The sequence below is a fragment of the Xiphophorus maculatus genome, chromosome 16 (genome assembly GCF_002775205.1).
Source record: "Xiphophorus maculatus strain JP 163 A chromosome 16, X_maculatus-5.0-male, whole genome shotgun sequence".
Classification (NCBI taxonomy): domain Eukaryota; kingdom Metazoa; phylum Chordata; class Actinopteri; order Cyprinodontiformes; family Poeciliidae; genus Xiphophorus; species Xiphophorus maculatus.
Genome location: NC_036458.1, coordinates 16,958,681 through 16,979,985, shown reverse-complemented (window position 1 = coordinate 16,979,985; position 21,305 = coordinate 16,958,681). Strand labels below are relative to the sequence as shown.

Below are 21,305 nucleotides of genomic sequence, written 5' to 3'. Positions count from 1 at the left end.
AGCAAGCTGGCGCTGTTCTCCTGGATGTTTCAACCATTCTGCGCTGTGGTGCAACTCAAAGGCTAAAGCACACTTCAGACCTGGTGGTGATGGTAAAACGCCAATAAGTTATGTACTGATCTTACGAAAAAAAAAACTGAAGAAGGGGGTGGGGGCGATAATGTTCGTAGTTTGGAACAGAGGTCGCGCTAGAGTTTTTTCGTTGTCCGTCAAAGAAAAAAAAAATCATTTTATTTCCATTCTATAGTCATCAAACGAGACATTTAGCTTTTTCTCTGCAGCGAGAACGTTTTTGAAATCAGGTAACATTTCGCCAAATGACGATCGTTACCTGATTCTGCACTCGCTCCCCTCGGCGGGAGAAAAACCCCGCAGAAGCGGATCAGCTGCGCTAGACGCTCCAAAGCCTCTGGTCCGTTGAAGGGTCCAGATCAGAGGTGATACTCTGACAGAAATTGTTCTTATATTGATCGATAGTCAGCTCCGCGATGTTCTCTGTGCGTAAAGCTGAAACTGTCACCAAGTGGTCAGCTGCGCTTTACCAGTCTGGATACGAAACCAGCGAACTGCTCTCAGTACTTATCAAGACGAGGGTGAGGAGGGAACCCGACATTTAAGTTTTTACTGGTTTCGTTTTTAGACCACCGTTAGCGTAAGCAGTGTAATTATATGTTGTATATTTGGCTTTTGTCATCTGAGGTGAGATTAATAACGCAAAGGTGGAGCATTTATTGTCCAGCGCACTGCGCTTGTTTCTGTCTAACGGACATCTGTTCTGCACTTTAATTTATTTCCTCCCTCAACAGTCAGCTGCTACTCCATTTAAACTACAATAAGTAGATCAACACCACTTGATCACACGTTCTCTTTAGGTTTTCTCTGTGCGCTGCAAACTCATTAAATGCATACTCGTTAGAAGCATGTTCACAGCAAAACATGGTGGTGGCAGCATCAGGCTATTGGGGGGATTTTCTTCAAAGACAGATCATATTCTCAGTTTAATGAGAATATGGACAGAGCTGGATAGAGGATAAACATACAGCCAGAGAGACACATGTGTGCAAGAATGGCCCAGTCAAAGTCCAGACCTTGCAGTTGAGAATATTTGGCAAAACGTCAATAATGCTGTTCACATTAATCACACTGAAGCAGGCTTAAGAACACAGAAAGCGTTAAATTGAGATGGAAAATCTTGCAAACTCTAAAGAAAACCCTTGCAGAGAACGATAAAATTAAAAATTAACTTAAGTCCTCATAAAGAAACACATTTAGAGATGAACAATTTATTTATTAGTACTTTCTGTTTGTATCAAACAAACAGAAAAGTGGTGCATTATTGTGCAGTAGAACGGAAATAATAAATAGTTTGCAGTAAAAATGTAGGGCACTCAAATGAGATTAAATGCAATTTTATATAGGTTACACATATATATAAAGCGAAAAAGTAGCAACTTTAAATAGATTTTTTTCCCTATAAGAAACGTAATAAACCACGTGATTCGTGACGTTTACAACATATAAAGAACCCAACACCGCGAGACTTCAGCCACTCCAGATCTCTCCGATGAGAAGTAGTGTAGTCAGTGAACACGATAGACTTTGTAACAATGACTATAACCAAACAGTTGAACTTGCCTGGTAATGTGACGTCCTCCAGAGACGACCCGCCTTAAATAGGTAATTTTTAAACAACTAACCGAACTTATTTGTGTAAAAGCCGGCTGATGGATGAAGCATGTGTCGCTGCTAGCTCGTCGCTAGCCCGGCTACCACGTGTTAAAAGTCCGGCGATGTGGTCCTGTGCTGTGTCTTTTAAAAACAGTCTTGCTTATTTGCAGGTTTCTATCTGGAGATGTTGCTGAAGACGTAACTTTGAGAAGGTAAAACATCCAGACAACTTGTGAACTTTTCTTCTGCTACAGTTCATGTGACGAGTTTGTTATCCCTGTCTGAAACAGTGGTGTGGAAATCAATGCTGTCTGATCTACTGCAGGGCGATGTGTAAAGACAAGTGTTCATGATGGAAGATCAATAATGTCGTGTCTTGTTGCAGGGCTGTGGAGATGTTCCATATGTAGGAAGAGGAGGTGTACCAAAACAACAACAAAAAAAGGTTTGTCCTGCACAATTTGTATTTATTCTGCCACCTCTTCAGTGATGAAAACTGACGCATAGGAAGTGCCGTCTGATGCGACAACTGACGATTATTCAGAGCGTTTCTGAGAAATGAAATGCTGAAGCTGTATGTATATTCTAATAACACAATAATCAACAGGCTGTATCTTTCCTAGGTTCAGGCGCATCAGTTGCAAGAGCTGAATTTTTAAGGCCACTCTGGGCTCTTGAGGACACTCGTGTGTAAGTTTTTTTTTTGTAAGATTTGCTTATAATTTTAAATCAAGCCAGTGATGATACAAGTTATCCCTGTCTGAAAAATAATTTTGTTGAGTCCTGGTAACCTGAGGCTTGGCTCATAATGCCATGCACCATATTTCTATGAATCAATAAGCTGTAATATTTTACATATTTGTCTTTACCTTACAGATGGAGCTGGTAAACAAGCTGACACAACAGCAGGTTGAAGGAATCGGGAGATGTGAAGCTTCATAAAAATTGAGAGCAAAATATTTGAATGAGCCAAACCACACGTATTGAAATACTTTATTTAAAAAATGTACAGATATAATACAAATCCAAAGTTGCAAACGGATCAGCAGGTTTTACTGTCTGTGTTGAACTTGTAGGATTTCTTCTTTAGATTTTCTAGAAAAATTTGCTCCTCGAGGAGGAATTCACGATCCTGTGGGAGAAAAAAGAGAAAATGTGAAGCTCTTGGTTTCTCAAAATGTATAAGGAACGCTTACTAGTAAGAAAATGACTTGAGGTGTTTTTGTTTGTTTTTTTTAACCAATTTTCAGAAAATAAAATCTTTAATGGAACAAATCTCTGGCTTAAGTTGTTTAATTAATTTGTTACCAAGATTACTGAAAACTGAAATCTCTGAGCCAGACAATATCTGGCTCTTACAAAATTTTAGAGGCCACACAATAGTTTTTATGCAATGTCTGCATAAAATATCTGCAACCAGAAAGCTTTAAAAAGTTTTTTTTTTTTTTTTAAGTTTTAAAGTGCTTAGTATTAAACAGGCTGCCTATGTTTTTCACATTTATGGAAAGGATTCACTCAGCTTCATTATACAAAATATTTGTAAAAGTTTAAAATCTAGAAATATAAATGCATTTTGGTTAGTACTTTAGCTTTCATGACATTTATGAAGTCACTTTTGGTAGTTTGAGATTAAGATTATGGCAGTGAGTTGTCATAAAATACAGAGTTCCAGGATAACGGGATTTTTATGCAGAAATTTGTTTCTTTACTGGGTGGTTTTAGTAAACAATTTCAGGAGCATTTTTAGTACAAATAACCGGACATTGGTTCAAAATGTATGGGAATCTATTTTCAGGCTGCTTCCTAATAAGTTTTCTAATGCTTTTAACCATCTTTCAGTCTGTGGATTTGTTGACTGTATTCACAATATGACCGTTAGAAATGGCGGCATTCTAAGATTTGTATTTATTCTTTAAAAGCTGGCAAGAAAAAAAAGAAGTCTGAATTGTGACTAGAGAATAAGCAGTAACCTTTTCCGCTGTGTACTTCCACAGGGCCAGACTGGCCTCAAGCGTCATGGACTGGTAGTTGTCCAGAGGATTTGAAGGATTATTCCTGACGGATGTTGTCGGTTCAGGGAAAGAAGGAAACACTGGAACAGAGTCTACAGAAGAAACTAAAAAGTTAAAATGAGGTTTTTTTGCCTTATACATAAAAAATATACATCTTAAATCAGACATTCGCTCAAACCTGTTAAAATAGGTGGAATAATATGAGGTAAAGGTGAGATGGTGGAATATTCCCTAAGCCTTTCTGTATTTTCCTGCAGATGTTTTCCTTGCATGCGCTCCTGTATTAAATAAAATTTTTATTTAATACCCAATAAAAGAGTTTTTTTAAGACGTATCGAGGTCTTTGCTTTGTGCAATGACACACCTTTAGGATCCGCTGCTCCTGCTGCCTCAAATTCTCAGTTTGAGACTGGATATTTCTTAGTCGAGCCACATGCTCCGACTCCACGCGTTTCGCCTCTAGCAATGCTCGCTCGCCCTCCTCATACTTGTCTGCTGCAAGCTGTGAAAACAAAAGAGTCAGAACTGAAACCTTTTGAAGGCTGAGGCGGTCAGCGTGGGAGGAAATCACCTTGCTGAAGGCCTCAACCTCTTCGGCTCTTGTTTTGAGTCTCAGAGCCATACTACTGGCTTTCTCCTTCTCTCTGTCCAGTTCTTCCTTTAGTCTGGCAAGAGTCTCTTTCTCTTGTGTCACGGCCATCTCCTTCTGCTTTAATTCAGCCATGCGAAACTTCAAGTCAGCCTGTTCCTGCGAAACAGAAAATACATTAATGGAAATCTGGATTTCCTTTCCTCTAAAAGTACAGCAGCCTAATCAAGCATAAAAAAAGGGATTGCGTGACTCACTTGTGCCAGACTGATGATGGATCCTTCTCTCCTCTCCAAGAGGCTGTTGACCTCCCGTTCGGCTTTGTCATGCCTCTGTTTCTCCTGCGTGTGGAAGTGAGCCCACTCGGCTGCCAGTTTTCTCCTCTCCTCTGCACAATGCTGCATCACAGACTTCTGCTCCTCCAGCAATGAGCTCTAAAAGGTAGAAAGACACATAGCAGACGTGGTGAAGTTGCACGGCAACCGCTAATGCCTCAGTTACCACTGAGACGCTTGTCAGCCTCACCTTCGCTCTCTCCAGCTCCTCCCGCTCCACGTTGATCTGCATAGTGAAGACGCGTCGCTCTTCCTCCAGGCCCCTCTGGGTGGACTCGGCCTTTGCCTGCTCCGCCGTTACTTTCCAGCGTTCCTGAAGCAAATAAAAGCTAGCTTCACAATGATTTTGAGGATCTACAAGAGCGTTTCTAGAGCAATCGTAACAACACGTCGACCACAACGACGATTCCCTGACACAGTCTGCTCACCTTCTCCAGCTGCCTTTGCTGCTCGCTGATCTGAGAGTCCATCCTTGAAATGATTTCCTTCAGGTACGTTCTCTCCTCTGCCATGGCTTTCTGCTGCTGGGCCAGACGCTCCTGCATTACTGGAAGATTTGGAGAAGCCAGGTGCTTACACTTTTAGTTTTTAATACAGAGTCTTCTGACCGTTCAGTGTGGATGTACGTACTTCGAAGCTGCTCGTCCCGGTGTCGTGCCCCTTGTTCTAGGCCGTGGGCGGTGTGCTCGTGCGTGCTCTCCACTCGAGAAGAGAGCTCTCCGAGTCGGGAAGAGAACTGCTCCATCTGCTCAATCACCCCTGAGAGAGATCTGTACAAATGTAATGTGGAAAGCAGACGTGGATTAGCTTGGAAGTTGCTCTGAGAAATATACATCGGGATAGCAAGAAAATAATACTACAAGTAACTTTGGTCATGTTGAGTAAAGAAATGCTTTAGTTCTCAGACTGTGTAACAGAACGTTCAAGTATCATAGTGTCTTTCCTGGACCTATCGCCTTTTTGAACCAATCTCAGATAAGCAGAAGATTAAGGGATCACATTTTTTATTTTTCACTTATTTAACATCTCAAACACTTCTCAGCCCTCGTGAAACCCGGCATTTTAAAGTGATAGAAAGAAATGATAGATTGGTTCTTTACCCTCATGAGAACATTTAAGGGTGGGATTGAGTTTGCCTAAAGCGGTCTTGATGAGGTGCCAGAAGCTTAATGGACATCACCAGCGGGCAGTGGAGTGGATTGTGGACAAATGTAAGCAACCAGGAAGAGCTTTAACAATCAGAAGCCAAATCCTTTTTGCAGCAGGAGAATGACTGACTATCAGACTTTGGTGGGCAGAAATCTGCTGCCTCATGTAGAAAAGTTTAGAAATGTTGCCATTTCCTATGTCCTGTCTTGATAATGACGGGACAGAGGGCAGAGCAGTGGGGATTAGAGTTGAAAATGTGCTGTGTTGACACTGCCATGTCTGGGCTCACCATTAAAATAGAAAGTAGAGCCCCAATTATCCAGCTTTGCATGCAGGATGAGAAGAAAATGCAGAAAATGGAAGGTAATAAATGACAAAGTCTCACCTGGTCTGAGATGTTGCGCTTGTAACAGCATCGATCTCTTCGTCCTTTAATCTCTTCAACCTCTGCAGCTGCTCCTCGTGGTCTTTTTTCATCTCTAAGATAGATTTTCTAGAAAGAACAATAGGATAAATGTACCAAATACAACAATCATGAAAGTTCTGACCTACTAAAATACATGGTGATTTATATGTATAGGAATGCACACAGTATTAAAAATAGATGCTGTTTCTGTTTTGGGCTCTTTTCTTGCTTAAATGATTCCAGCTTACCTTTGAAGATCTCGGAGCCTCTCCACCTCTCGGTCTCTGTCCTGTTGGGCTTGCGCCAGCTTTCGGTGGTACTGAGCCTGCAGCTCTGAGCGCTCCTGCTCGGCTGACCTTGTTAACGTAGCCAGGCGCTCCATTAGCTCCTCGCACTCCAACCGAGCTCGGGTCTCTCTTTGGGCTGCTGACTCCTCCAGCAGCTTCACACGAGTTCTTAAAATAAATGCATACAACACTTGTAAAGCACAAGCTACTTTAAATGCAGAGAGTTTTTTTTTTTTCCCTTTAACTCGACATGTATTACTTGTGTGTGTTCTCCAGGAGCTGCATATTCTGCTTATGCCTGTGTTGGATGTTCTCTAAAATCATCTGGCTTTGGTCCTGCTCCAGCTGCAACATCTTCACCTGAAATGTCAGATTTGTGATCAGGGCAGTGAGCCCAACCAACGAAGGAAAAGCGAAGCTTGGCTAGCAGTTACCTCTCCCTCCAACTGGATGATGCGAGCTTGTAAAGCTTGACATTCTCCATGCTGTTGCTCCTTCTCTCTAAGTCTCTGCAGAGCTCCTGAGTCAGCAGCATTGCCCAGACCCAGCAACTGAGTCTGCATCATCTTTAGAAGAAGAGAAGCTGAATCAAGAACAATACAGGAGAAGAATCCGATGTAAAACTCTATCAGCAGAGGACAGTGAATATGTCCTTACCTGCTGCTGTAGTAGCAACTGCTGAAGATCGTCTGCTGTATATGACACCTATTCAAGAGGAGGACAACGTAATATTATCATTTGCAATCATAAGAGCTTTATGTGAAAATGGTAACAGTACCTGTTGTTGAACAGTAGATGATGTTCCCTTTGTTGGGTTTCGCTGAGGACTTGCTAGAAAGAATACAGTCATAAAGGTCTTCACAATGAATATTCAAAGACAGTGTCAAAATGAAGTAGAAAGGCTACCACTCCCTGCAATATTTTGTCATTTTTGTCACATTATAGTCATATTTTAATGTATTTATTGGGATTGTATGTGACAGACCTACATAAAGTAACGCAACACCATGTTTTAACATATGCATGGTGTTTTCAGGGGTCGTGTAGTATCAGTTTTTCAACACGAATATTGTTTTCCAAGTAAGGCAAAAAAATATCAGTGTTGATCTTGTTTGTCCAGAACATATTCTTCTACATGTGATAAATTGCAGACAGAAACTTTTTTTTATGAATGCTGTCCTGTCAATAGATACTCCCATCTGAGTCACTGATCTCTGCAGCTACTCCAGAGTCACAATGTTTCAATCAGTTGCTTCTGATTAATGTTTTCCTTGCTTAGCCTGTCAGGTCGGTTTAAATTTGTTCCTTACTCTTTCCGTTTCCAGACGGTGGGTTGAACATAGAGCTGAGATATTCATAGCTGGGGATGTTGTCCTATAATTTAACTCAAAATAATACTTTTCACTTTATCCCTGACCTGTGTCCCTTGTGTTTCTTGGTCCTAATGGTGCTGTTTATCCACCAATCTTCACAAAATACATTAACCTTTAATTGGACTAAATCACACAAATTTCCCTGAGTTTATTTAGGAGAAACAGAATAAAGGGAGCCGAATACCACTGCGTGCAACACTTTTCAGCTTTTTATTTATAAAATATGTCAGATTTTTGTAACATAACAAGTTTACATGTGGGTTACTAAAACAACAACACACATGCTCCTTTTTACCACTTCAGCAATAGTACGTATTTGTGTTGATCTGCTGCATAAAATTCCTGTAGAATACATTGAAATTTGTAGCTGTAGTGTGACAAAATGTGCAGGCGCTGTAATTAACTCAGTGAATCCCCTGCGGTTACCTACACCACACTGTGCCAGGAAGTACAGCAGAAGAAGGGCCCGGTAATCCTGGCTTTTGCAGAGATTCCCCTGAAGTGGGCTCCCTCGGCCTGTCGGATCTTTCGCGTGAAGCTAATTGGCTGAACTGAGACTGAGGATGACTATTTCCAGCACTGGAACCTACCACAAGGCTAGCAACCTGAGGGGGGCGATCAGGGGAGTGAAACGATCTGAGAGTGTGATGAAGAGGAGGGGATGTTGGGGATGAGGGGACGGGATACTGAACAGTGGGTGAATCTGTGTTTAAGGTTAAAACTGACTGGTATGAGGAAGAATTAATGCCATCTATATGGGGGAGGGAGGCACCACGAGAAGCAGAACCGAGAATGTTTTGGTCTGATGAGTATTTGATTTTATTTATATGAGTGGATGAAAGACAGAGGAGGTAAATACCTTGACTTGGCTTCTCCTCTCTGACTGGAGTGGAATGAGCAGCAGGACTGAAACAAAAAAACATTTTATTAAAGATGAGGAAAGATTTGATCCGATGTTAGAAAACAACAATCTTACCTGATGTCTCTGATGGATGTGAATGTTTCCTCTCTGTCTCTGAAAGGTGCCGCCTTATCTTGGTTACTGGAAAAAGGATTGTCATAATGTTCAATACTAAGAAACTCAATCTATCATGTCAGCCAGTGTGTTTCTCAGCGCGATACCTGACAACTGACTCCATTTTCAGAGAGTCTCCCTGATTAGGCGCTTTTGTCTCGGATAGAGCCTTCTTCCTGCTCAGTGCCCCGTCCAACCAGTCATACTCTTCCTCCTCATCCTTCCTCTTGCCTTTAGAAACATCAGATTTGCTCTGTTTGGTGTTTAGAGCATCTTCTGTCATTCTTGCGACAGATGCGGCTTGATTTCCAGTCAACAAAGTCTTTCTCTCCAGTACAGGAGAGGAGGGAACGTTTGGAGACGAAGCTGAACTTTTCACTGCTTTAGAACCTTCTTCTAAATCGTCAAGCTCGTCGTTTGCTGTGAGGCCAAGCCATTCCGCCGAGTTTCTGTGTCGGCTGGTTGGCGGGGTACTGAGTTGGGGTTTTCTCTCTGGGGAAAAGACTCTGACATCTTCGGTAGAAAATCTAACCATACAGAAAGAAAGTTGAAACGCAAATTATTATAGGAGCACATCTTTAAAGCTTTCCAAAGGATTAGCCTTTGGAAAGCTTTACCCATTTTGAGAATTTGACCCATTTTGACCAAAGTATAAGTACAAAAGTTTGTCAGAAAATTATAGATGATATCTTTACTGAACAAGATAGAGGGAGTAAGAAATGGTAGCTTTGTTATAATTGACATTTTTAGGAATTTGAATCAAATTCCAGTCTTTTCTGGTTTTGTGGAAGCGGTTACTGAGTTGGGAAGATCCCATTTGAGATTTTTACCCCATAATTGCACTGTTGTAGAACATGCTGGATTTGGCAACTAACTGGCATAATTTGCAGTGGCACCCCCAAGTGGAAACCAGGAAGGCCCCTCTTGAAACCTGTTGCTAAACCCGTGGGTCCCCTTGAGCATCATGTTCATTTCATAGAAATTCATACAGAGTCAACTAAATTTTTTACTGGCCTGCTCTGGCCACCCTTATGAAAATTTTCTAGGGACACTACTGATAATTTACAAATGTCCATATGCATAGAAAAATTAATGTTTCATTGAGGTTTTACCTCTCAAGCTTTTAAGAAAAAAACATCATGATGTCTTTAAAGGGCCACACCTTTAAAGTAGTACGCATTGCTGCCTCTAGGCCCCCTTTGATTGTGCCACTTTATGACTTCTGACTGAAAAAAACCCAGGAATCCTGGACACACCTGACAGACTGTCTGCGGGACTGGCGGCTCTCGGGTGTGGTCGCTATAGTCGGCTGATAGGACCCAAATGTGAGGTCATCTTCCACAAATGGATCTGACAAACAGAATCCGGGTTATAACATTAATATGTCAGGGCAGTAATTGCTTGGAGACATTCGAACAACAAAAGCTGCAATGTTTTCCCACCTTTCAGACTAAGGTTCTTCTCCTGTTGTAGCTTCTCGTCCTTCCTCTCGCCTGTGGGCGGTCGGGCTGAAGTGGAGGCATCCAGAATATCTTGAATTCTGGTACGAGGTCTCTGAGGCGCTTCTCTCCTGGAAATAAGAAGAAACAAGACATGGGAAATATTCTTGGGAATCATATGCAGTCAGCCAATTAAAACAAAATAGAAAAAGACTGTATATGTGTTGGGAAAATATTGTCTTAGTTCTGAGCTGCACACTAAAGCCCAAGGCTCACAGTAATTATTTATCAACTGGGCACTATAAAAAAAGAAGAACAAAAGGAGCGAGAAAGGCAAAAACGAAAACTGAGCCCTTACTTCTCTATGGAAGACCAAAGTGGAGACTCTTTCTTCCTGGGATCGTCTTTGTGTCTCTCAAACCCGAGGGCGTCAAGGAGATCATCCTTGTCTTCTTTTTTCAACGTCTTTGCTGATAAACAGGCAGAAACATCCCCGTCTTCACTAAGTGTATGCTAGATACCGGAGAAACAAAATCCTCGACAAGCATGCAGCTCACTCATTTGGCTCCTCAGGATGGGAGATGCTGATGCAGGCGGCACAGATTTGTCAGGCTTGCTCTGCTGGGGTTTAGGTTCAGGCCTGGTTTCATCCGGAAGCAGGTCATCAAGTGAATCAGCCAGGGGGTCGTCTAGATTTGCAGACGTAAGAAGACTCTTTAATAATTAATGATGTTTGTTCACTTCAAAGTGAAAAGCGGTAAACGAGATACAGAAGCCTAGAGCCTCTGTTATGCTTATTCTGAACTCAGGCATCTTGTAAATCATTAGGTGAGAATGTGTTGAAGGAATACTATTATTAATGCCATCTTTTCAAAATGGGTTTGAAAAGATTTAACCAAAAGTAAGAAAATTGCGGAGATAAACATCAACTCTGAAATAAAAATATTAAAATGTGTTCAATTCTTTAAAAATTTTATATTCTTGAACAAATCACATAATTCACACTGCCTTGAAAGGCACAAATTGATTCTCTTTGTTTTTTACTGATTTATCTGAAGCAACCAAGGAGTTTAAACTGCACACTATATAATTCTGTAAATATTTGGAGAAAAGCTTGAGAAGCAGGACAGTGGATATTTTTTCGATGGAGTACACACAAGTCCTTTGGATTGTTGATTTTGCCAAGACTTTTCAAAATCCACTGATGTCTTTAAAGTTAATCTTTAAATTGAATTGAGCCTTCAAATCTTTTTTCCATTTCAAACACTTCCAGTTCCTTTGAGGCATTCTGTCAAAGGACAGACCCCTGTTAACAAGTGTTAGACCGCCTAAAAGCTAATCCAGAATTCAATATTACCCACTACTGGTAGTTTAACCATGGAAAAATATCTAGAAAAAATATGGTGTTCAATATCATATATCAAAATTTGTTGGTTCTTAGACACAGCGGTCATCTTCTTTCTCTCTGTCCATTTTCTGTCTAAGCAATGCAAATAAATTCCACTAGTTTCACATTTAAAAAAGTAAGTAAACATCCTCTAGGTTGAAATTGATACAAAAATATGACCCATCTGGCTGTACAAATTATTCAAATATTTGTTTTTTTTTTAGGTGAAGAACTGAGTAAAATACAAGACTTAGTTGGAGAAAGGTTCCAGCTTGCTGCCCAGCATTAAGTTGAATTTGTTTGGTTGCCAATTTATGTACAAATCTGAAACCAATTAAACCTTAATTTAAATACATTAAAGTTAATGTTCGGAAAACTTGATCAGATGTTCATCATTACCTCCATTACTGATCAGAGGCAACAATTAAAGACAAGGAAAGTAAAGCTGACGGTCAACAATACCCAAGTTGTTTGAAGCTCAATCTTAACCTGACATTGACGGTCACTCACCAAAGAAGTCATTGTACTTATGTGCTGAGGATGAAGGGGCAGTGTTTGGCTTCTTCCCTCCTCCTGTGGTCTTATCTGAAAGAAAAAAGGAAGACAAATCCTTTTTTGATTGCTCTGACAACCTTTAAAGCCAGTAGTGAGGGAAACATAATAATGAGAACAATGTTTTATGCAAGAACATGCTGCTTTGAATTACCTGCTCCCTCAAGATTTGCATTACTTTCTAACACAGAGGAGTCTTTCACTGGGTCTTCATTACCGACTGACTTTGTTTGTAGGGGAAGCTTTTTCTTTGATGGAAACAAGTCGGCCTCTAAATCATCCATGCCCTGAGGAAAGAGAGTAAACTTTATTCAAGGCACAAACAGTACAAGAGGCAAATTTAGTCTCTGCTTCTGCTCATTTGATAAGAATCTACCTTCAGGTTCTTCAGCAATTCGCTGGGATCAGCCTCAGAGACATCTGAGGCCTTAAGCAAAGGTAACAATTATTTATGACATACAAAAAGGCAAATATTGGCCCTCTGTTTTAACATGTTGTCTCTTTTACCTCCAAGTCGTCCCTCCTGACTTCCTCCGCCATTCTACTGAACATGTTGTTAGTGGGAGATGAGCTGGGAAAGCAAGAAAAGGAAGCCCATAAAGCTCATTTATTACAGTGAAGTAGACAGTTCCTGTTTTCCTTCAGCTTACACGTTTGGCCGTCCAGCACGAGCCCCCTTCGATCTCGATGGTTGCTCTAAGGGGTAATATGATCAAATAAATTAGTGTGGTAAACTTCAATACTTTCTATATGAGTTACTACTCCTAAACGTCACTTACTTGAATCGTCATCGAATAAGCTGTCAAGTATGTCATCATCTTCAAAAAGGTCTTCAGGAAACCACAGCAAATGCACAATTAGATGGATTTTGATACATTTATGAACACCTCTGATAAAGATGTGCTGCAAGACTGGAAATAAAAATCTCCTGCTAAAAAATATATTGTATAGGAATTGGTACAAAGAAGTCTAGAAGTGTGAGATTTAAAGATTTTATCAAAATCTTAATTTACAATTATTTTATTATTTTTGAGGCTGTCAAGGTCAAAATTTTATTGCAGTCAATAAATTAGAATCGCAAATACAGTAGTCCCAACTAGTTTGTCAGATTAAAAGTACTTTTTGAAAACAACAACCTTTTAGCAGGCATGCTTAAAAAACATACATATGAAGACATACTTTTCATATCTGTTTTTAAAAATACATTTTTTAAGGGTTTGATGCAATATTCCAATTTTAAATATGTATTCATTAACTTTTCAAAAAATCATCTTAACAAACAAATAAACGCTTTCAAACATCCAGCTGGTGAACTTACTTTGGGAGGCTTTACTCGTCGGCTTTGTAGGCTGCGGAATGCCACAAAAATAACGAAAGTATATTTTTATTTACACTAACAAGGATGCTATTATTTCACACAATTCCTAAAGAATGGAAAAGTATTGAACAATTTAGATTTATGCAGAAAAAACATTGTGTAACAGCTCCAGGACATCCTTTGACCCTAGAAAAAGGACGGGTTAACTCACCATAATGAATCTGGGCTGGAAGCGAAAAGATTTCGTTAGCTTTAGCTAACGAGCTAAAGCTAGCTAAATCTGTTTAGGCGTCTCCTGTCTCCATTGGTAACCACTCCGTTGCTTTACGCCGCGTCTTCTTTTATATTAGCGACAGAAAGAACTATAAATAGCGGGTTCCATTGTAACAGATAGAGATACACACGCTTTTTTTTTTTATCCAAAAGGCTGTCTTTAGCGTTTATTTACAAAGTTCCTAAATGAGCCGACCTCACGGTAATATATCCCACCCTCAGGAATACAGTGTGTCAAGCCCCGTTATACTCTTTGGCTAATAAAGCACAAACCTAATGGTTAGCAATATACATACATAAATAATGATGAGTACGAAACAGTGTTTCCTAAACCTGGATAGTTTTCATGCAGACTGTTATACACGGTTGTACCGGTAAAGCATGAGCTTCCTGTTTACTGATCCAGTTGCAATCTGGGTAACGTAGTTCTATTAAATATTTTATGGTAATACGTTGAATTTACAACATGTAGCTTGGAATATATTCGAAAAACAAATTTCTTACACATAACAGTTGACATTTTCATCCGAGAGAGAAAAAAAACAACATTGGTGAGATGAACTAGACAGGTTCGCCACTAGATGGCGTCAAAAGTGTGTAATGGTGAAACCAGTAGGCGGAAGCTAAATCAGATAAATATCCTCATTAGACTATTTCATTAGGTGAGGTCAAAGCTTGATGTGTCCTCAAGTCATTGGTAGTGAGCCTAATCATTTGTCTCCTATTAAGCCAGAGATGAAATACACAAAACATTTGCTTTTACTTTCATAAATGTATTCAGTAATATAGGTCAAATGAAATTTGTAAGCCATCTGTCTGATGCAGTGCTTTCAAAAGATGTGTCATGTTACAACTACACTGTTCATTAATGGACTTTATGAGACAGACCAAGTAGGACAAGCAAACACTCTTTTAGAACGACCTTTCCTACCTCAGTCTCAGTCAGATTGGATGGAGAGCACCCCTGAACATCAATGTTCAAGTGTTACCACATATTCTCCGTTAGATTTAGGCATGGACTTTGATTGAGTCACTCTACATATACATGAATATGCTTTGACCTACTCCACAAGAACAGCTCTTGAGGACTGGACTTGGTCACCCTTGATCTTAACCATTCAGTTGTAGATATAGAATCTCCATTCTCCATTTAAGGAAAGCATTGTTTGCAGTGCAGTCACTTAATAGCACAAAAAATTCCAGTATGCCTAGTAATATTTCTCTTAGAAAATGTAAACATAATGTACATGACTCATTTCAGACATATAGAATATAGTTTGCAACCATACAGTATTTCAAATGGATTATCCAGCTGCTGTTTGGTTGAAAATTTACAAGCTTGGATAATTTTATATTTACTCAGGTAATGAAGAGATTACATTTCGCATAATAAATATGAATTTTCTTTTATTTATTCAAGTTATTCTTTATGCTCCCCAGTAGTCCTGTTTCCTCAGACTTTCTAAATCTTTCCTTTGGACTTTTATTGCTTTATCCAGCGTCCAAGAAAAACTTGGAGAGACTTTCAAAAAGACCAGAGAACTATTCATCATAATAAGCTCTTTAAAAGACGACAGCAAAGCCCGTCTCTGTGCTTCATTGAGTTCCAGCAGGACACACAAAACACAACAAAGAGGCATTTTACTGCTTTATTTAGTCATGTGGATTACAGTGTGACAACAACATAAAGCTGTAAGGTTCACAGGATGACTCAGCAAAGTACATAATCTCAGCCATTTGAAATCGGGAAAGCTAAGATTTTCTAAGATAGATGCGGTTTCCCCACATCTGTATTTAATGTGCTGAAACAGTCATAGTCAAAGGACTTATTGTGATGGTTGAGGCACATTTTTTCAATTAATCTAGCATGTATTTACAGTATTTATCCTAGTTTGTTTTGTGGGAGGTAGGAAGATAGATTTAAATAAGCTGAATAAATAAAAACATTTTGTTCCCATACTGCTAAGAGGTCTAAGCACCTTCTATCCAAAACACTTTGTTTTAAGTAAAAATATAAGTATGTCTAAATGTCACTCATAAAAAAAACATTTCTTTTATTAAGTTTAACGTCTTTGACATAAAGTCAGATTTGACACCTTCATTCTTGGTCTGCAGAGATAAATTCTGTTTATTTGCTCTAGATTACATAAATATTAACAGTATTTTCATTTTTTTTATTTGACTGATGTTTTCTGGAGTCGTTTTTTAAATATCTCTGAATACCACCCTGATCTTTCCGTTTAAGTGCAGTACAGGTCAAAGTTGAGTTTGAAAACAATAGTAATCTATTGAGAGGGTGGGACTAAGATAGTATTTTATCCTACAAGTCTCTTGTAACACTGATGTCTTTTCACTTAAGTCCCCATTCAAGGCATAAGTCCATCCAATTTATAGTCTGAAACAAATAATTGACCAAATATATCATTAATTACAGTTTCCAAAAACTGTTAATGCTGAACTGCTTTGTTATTTATATGCTGGAATGAGCCACAAATGTAACAGAAGCCCAAATAAAAAAAAAAAGATACGTTTTTTCAGTTTTTTATAATGAATACAATATATTTTATAATAGATAAAATGTATTATAATTGGAAAATCTGATTCACTTACATTAGCTCTGTAAAGAGGAATATCCAAAATTCCAGCAAACCCCTTGGAGGAAGGATTCCTAAAACCTTTGACCTAGTTTAGAAGGCAAAATATTATTACTTTTGCTTCTTTTCGATATTTGGAAAGAAACAAAAATGGTAGTTCTAATTGATCTAAAATAAGAAAAAAAAGGTTTAGGCTGATAAAGATCATGTGTTTATTAAATGACTGGATTTAACGAAGGAACATAATAACACAAGACAGCTTTGTTAGTTCAACTATTTTTTTTTCTAAAAGGTGCTTTATTAGATTGCAGAAAATTAACTGGAAACCACATTATTGAAAAGTTAGTTTAAGAATGTTTCATAGTTAAGGCTTTCATTTATTTACATTTCAGCAAGTTCAATTATTTAAAAAAAATAATTTCAAGGTTGATATTTTGAGGACATGCGAAGGTGCCAATTTTCTCCATATGGCACTGGATAACATCATTGTATTTCTTCATGCTTTTTATCTGCAACTTTACTGGTTGTTGTGTCAAATCTAGGAACTCTGGGTAGTAAGTGTAAACTGACTGAAAATCAGTAAAATGAACTTTAGTCGACTGAAGGAATGCAAGGGACACATTTACTTTTGGTGGAAGAAATCAAATATTTAAAAGGCTTAAGTCTGGAAGAATTTATGAGTCAATGGAGTCAATGGTATTAAAGTCTAATTTGAGCATCAAGTCTTTTGTAATTTCATTGTTGAGCTTAAAATTATCAAAATTGTGATCTAAGTCTGAATTGAGTCCAAGTTATTTTATGCAAAGTCCACATTTCTGTTAACCTCACCATAGAAGAATAGATGACGTTTTTTTTTTTTTTTTTTTTTTTACTTTAATGGCAGAATAAAACCCTGGACTTTAAAATAATTAACTTAATTGTGGAGAATTTTTTTTTTTAAAGTGCACTTTGTAGTTCCTGACCTTTTTTATGCATGAATCAAGAAACATACTCCCCTTAAACAAGAAAAACACAAGCCTGAAGGTCATGAATAATGTCTAATGGCTCAAATTCAGCATTTGTAAGGTATCATCCATCTTCCAGTGGAATTTGAACCTCTGCTGACACTTCCTGCTTCAGGAATGAAAACCCCTGCTGAACATCGAGGGCGAGGCCACATCAGGACAGCTCTCACTGTTTGTGTCGGCCATGTTCCTTTGATCAGAGTCTTCCTCTGTAGAGAGTAGGCAGACATCTGAATCCACTAGAAAAAACCCCAACAACAAACAAAAAACAAGATGAACAATTTATTTTGTTGATTTTGCAGTGCCTTTTAAGAACATTCATATTACATCGACTGCTTTATATTCCGCTGTGTTGCAGCTACATATTTTAGTGTATTTTATGTGTTTTATATGATACGATGCATGATACATGGTTTTTGACATTTATTTTGCAAAGAACAATCTAAAAAGTGTGGTGTGCGTTTGTTTTAATCTGCTTTCCTGATAACTTTGTAGAAACCACCTTTAACTGCATTAACATCTGCTTGATGCAATGGTCTAATAGCTTTTTCAAATAGAAAGCTGTCATAATTCTTCCCTTACTATGATCCTGTAGGGTTAGTGTGTTTGAGGTGTTGTACCATGGTAGTTTTCTGACAAACCCAGTGTTTTGCATGTTAGGCAAAAATATCAGTTTTGATCCTAACTAACCAGAGAAACTTCTTCCAAATGTTAGCTTACCCCATATATGACTTGTAGCAAGGCTTCTTATATTTTTTCTTTACAGCTCATCTTACATAACTACATTATTGACACCGATACTGAGTTGCACATAGGTGGACAATCAACAAGGGGGGCCAGTCAGGGCCGTACCTAAAACATCTTCTAGAAGAGATTGTGTTGTTTGCCTTCTAAATCTTTTAGTGTTAACGCATCAGTAAACACTCCTTAGCTCAGTGTGGGGCAGGCATCACCACTCCTTTCCTGTCAGATTTCCAAAACAAGCTTTTCTGGCTTCTTTCGGCTCATTTATCACATCCGTTAAACAAAAACATCTTCTGTATTTTAAATATTTGCACTGGAACGCCACGAATGCAGGGATATTTAGTTTCCTCCAAACTGGAGGAGGACTTCTCAGAAGGCGATGTTTCCCTCCTGTGTCACAATAAATTCAATTACTCTGCAGTTATCTCGACAGGCTGAGCAACAAGTATGAATTTTTCATAATTCTCCGATGGGATGCGTGCCTCGGAGCATGTGTCTCATTTCAGTCAGGGTGAAATATGCAAAGAGAGTGTGAAGAAAAATTCACATATTCAGAGAAAATAATTGATTGTGAGAAAAAAGTGCAATGAGACTTGATAAAGTACCCTATTTGTAAAAATGTTTCCCCCAATGACAAAAGAGCTTTGAAGAAAATCGCTGGCATTTAGGCTTTATTAGCGTTCCTCCTTTCCCAGTCTTTTGTGAGTTTAAATACCAAAAGATTCACTCCTTCATTAAGCTTTTTTGGGAGATTAATGTAACTATAGAGTTAAAATTTATTTTAAAGAAGAATTGTGATTGTCTAAAAATATTCATTTAGAAAAAATGAATCACCGTGACTCAACAAAACACCTCTTTGGGTCAATAAAAGAGAAAAAATGTCACATTGTCACTTTGTTTTATTTGTTTTACAATTGTTCTTTGGCTTATTGCTTAAGATTAGAGATGTGATACCACTATGTTTAAAAGTGTGGTGGCAGTGAGGTAATGCATTTATAATAACCCTGCAAAGAGACGACGGATTGTTGTTCGGCCTCTAAATCATTCAACATTAGTAGAACTTAAAAGCCAAATGTGGGGCAGGCTTCTAGGGTTTTTTTTATGCCTCTGTGCCTCTGCGTCATACTCCAGTGCTCCACTTTTGAACCCCTCAGACATTCTCAGTTTTCATCTGGTGTCTTGAATGCGTTATACTTTGAGTTTTCATCAAAATCAATTTTTTGCCCACCTTTTTTTTTTTTTGGCTTGCTTGATTGTGCTTCTCCAGAAAGCTCAACAACAAGCAGCAGTACCAGTGAAAAAATGCTTCAGATGGTAAACACTACAAAGCAACTAAAACTAGAAAAGTGCCTTGTTGCAAAATGTTGCGGTCTAACTGAATTGCTTTGATTTGCTTTAGTGTTCTTACCCTTAGTTGTTGTCATTGTGGGGTTTCCGTTGTGCCATTGCTCTTCATGTACGGCATTTCCATATCAGCATTGTCATTCTGCCTGTGAACGGACATGAACATGATATAATGCAAACATAGTACCCCCTCATTGTAAAGTTCAGTTCATCTCAGCTCCTCTGGGTCAACAATTTTTAGAGCTGTTCTTCAGTTCAGTTGCAGCTGCATGTTTTTTGATCTATGTCTCTTTGCACATCTGGAGACTCAGAACTTCTGTCCCAGTTTCTACTCTTTTGCAGTCTCTTCCAGGATTGTCCTGGATTTGGCTTCATCCACTACTCATCAACTCTGAGCAGCTTCCCTGCCTTGTCTGAAGAAAAGCCACCCAGCAGAGTGGTGCGGTTTTGCTCTACGTAAATTCAAATTACACGTCGCCCAAAAAGTTCATGTTGAGTCTAATCTGACTGACGCAGATTCTTAAACATGTTTGCTGTGACCCCAGCATGACTTTTATTGAGAAAACCCCTTTGTCACAACAAAGCAGGCTTTCTTCTTGCCTGTTTTCCATTAAGGCCAGATGTGTAATGAGCACAACAAAATCTGTCCCCTGAGTTGTAGGGCTGTGTGGCTCTTCAAGAGTCAACATGAGCTTCTTTTGTTGATTCTCTGATTGATGCTCTCTTTCTCTTTCTTGTAAGTTAAGGTGGTGGCTATGTCTTGGTAGGTTTGCAATTGTGCCATACTCTCTATCTATCTATCTTCGGATAATAAGTTGAACTTTGCACAGTGAGACGTTCAAACTTTTGAATGAAATTCCAATCAAATACACTGGAAAGTCAGAAATCCGTATATTTTTTAAAAACTTTTCACTGATGTAAAGTTTTACAAATTCCCAGAATCTAGTCAGAGCAAAAAAAAAAAAGAAAACATGTGGAAAGATTCGGTTCATTGATAGGTTTTTATGTTAATTACAAATATAAATACTTAGGACTGTGAGAATCTACGTCTGTTCTTGGAATGTGTGTGTCAAATTAGAAACACCCTGGAGCCAGAGTGACCACTGGCTGACTAACTAGAGGAAGTAAGAGTCATTAACCTTAGGGTCACAGGACCCACGCCTGAGGAATCAGCTGACTGAGCATACTGAGAGGGACACTTCAATGTCTAGAACAGACATTGATTGACTGTGTGTTTTGCCGCTGGGTATTTTGTTTTTCCCCTCTCCTGATAAGCAGATGTAACCAGGGCCTCTAAAATTTCAGATGAAAAGAGGAGTAGCGGACAGAGGAGGAGAGGAAAGGCAGAGTGAGTTTGGAGACTGGCGCAAACATTATTTTCTCTCCTTGCTTTCTCATTGATTGAGATTTAATCAGTTGTCACTCTTCTTTGTGTCTTTGTGTCAAAGTATTATAGGGTTTGAACCTGACAGACATCTACAGCTTTTCAGTTTTTTTTCCTTGTCTTAGTCTAAAGTGGTTAAAAAAAACTGCTTTATGTTGCTCTCACTTTTGTTTAAAGTAGCTGGATGCAGGATGAAGGCCTCATTAAAAAACAAGATCCTTTTTTATCAGCTCCTAATTGTGCGAGCCAGATGTTTGCCGTGCTCCACGGTGCCATAGCCACGTGTCATTGTTTGCTATTGCTTGGAGAGTGGGTAAGTAGGCTCTGGGGGGAGATGGAAAGATTGCACTTTGAGTCAATTAGTAGCCATGAACTCGAGAGCTCTGCTATTTTCTCCTCTATTCATCTTCCCATTAGAAAAGCCGGAATACG

General features: G+C 39.0%; 1 protein-coding gene, 1 long non-coding RNA gene and 2 other non-coding genes across 5 annotated transcripts; 3 read left to right on the top strand and 1 right to left on the bottom strand.

The window, feature by feature from the left end:
• Window positions 1-1,540: 1,540 nt before the first annotated feature.
• LOC111611726 lies at window positions 1,541-3,083 on the top strand. Its single transcript, XR_002754185.1, has 5 exons — window positions 1,541-1,677; window positions 1,839-1,880; window positions 2,054-2,113; window positions 2,292-2,358; window positions 2,545-3,083. It is a non-coding gene; the product is annotated as an uncharacterized LOC111611726 (long non-coding RNA).
• Window positions 2,151-2,225, top strand: LOC111611743. The gene has a single exon (XR_002754198.1). It is a non-coding gene; the product is annotated as a small nucleolar RNA SNORD49 (small nucleolar RNA).
• On the top strand, window positions 2,398-2,470 carry LOC111611742. The gene has a single exon (XR_002754197.1). It is a non-coding gene; the product is annotated as a small nucleolar RNA R38 (small nucleolar RNA).
• Window positions 2,558-14,188, bottom strand: fbf1 (Fas binding factor 1). 2 transcript variants are annotated; one of them, XM_023349625.1, is made up of 30 exons: window positions 13,742-14,188; window positions 13,531-13,561; window positions 12,992-13,042; window positions 12,863-12,908; window positions 12,720-12,783; window positions 12,589-12,639; window positions 12,367-12,499; window positions 12,171-12,245; window positions 10,831-10,962; window positions 10,632-10,743; window positions 10,277-10,404; window positions 10,091-10,184; window positions 8,942-9,361; window positions 8,796-8,861; window positions 8,679-8,725; window positions 7,225-7,277; window positions 7,104-7,151; window positions 6,881-7,012; window positions 6,706-6,806; window positions 6,408-6,614; window positions 6,139-6,246; window positions 5,235-5,374; window positions 5,033-5,151; window positions 4,795-4,917; window positions 4,527-4,703; window positions 4,252-4,428; window positions 4,045-4,182; window positions 3,859-3,958; window positions 3,639-3,772; window positions 2,558-2,800 (listed from the first exon to the last, which is right to left on the bottom strand). In XM_023349625.1, exons 1-30 carry the CDS (start codon window positions 13,742-13,744, stop codon window positions 2,711-2,713), a joined length of 3,300 nt encoding a protein of 1,099 aa, XP_023205393.1. In that variant the 5' UTR covers window positions 13,745-14,188; the 3' UTR covers window positions 2,558-2,710. The 2 variants fall into 2 exon arrangements, with proteins under 2 accessions (XP_023205393.1, XP_023205394.1); XM_023349626.1 differs by lacking the exons at window positions 2,558-2,800; window positions 3,639-3,772; window positions 3,859-3,958 and having other exon boundaries at window positions 4,076-4,182; window positions 4,257-4,428.
• Window positions 14,189-21,305: the final 7,117 nt, after the last annotated feature.

Coding starts and splice junctions, on each gene's coding strand:
- fbf1 (XM_023349625.1), bottom strand. Junction 6,247..6,407: donor AGGCTCCGAGATCTTCAAAG/GTAAGCTGGAAT, acceptor TGTTCTTTCTAG/AAAATCTATCTTAGAGATGA. Junction 4,183..4,251: donor AGGTTGAGGCCTTCAGCAAG/GTGATTTCCTCC, acceptor TTGTTTTCACAG/CTTGCAGCAGACAAGTATGA.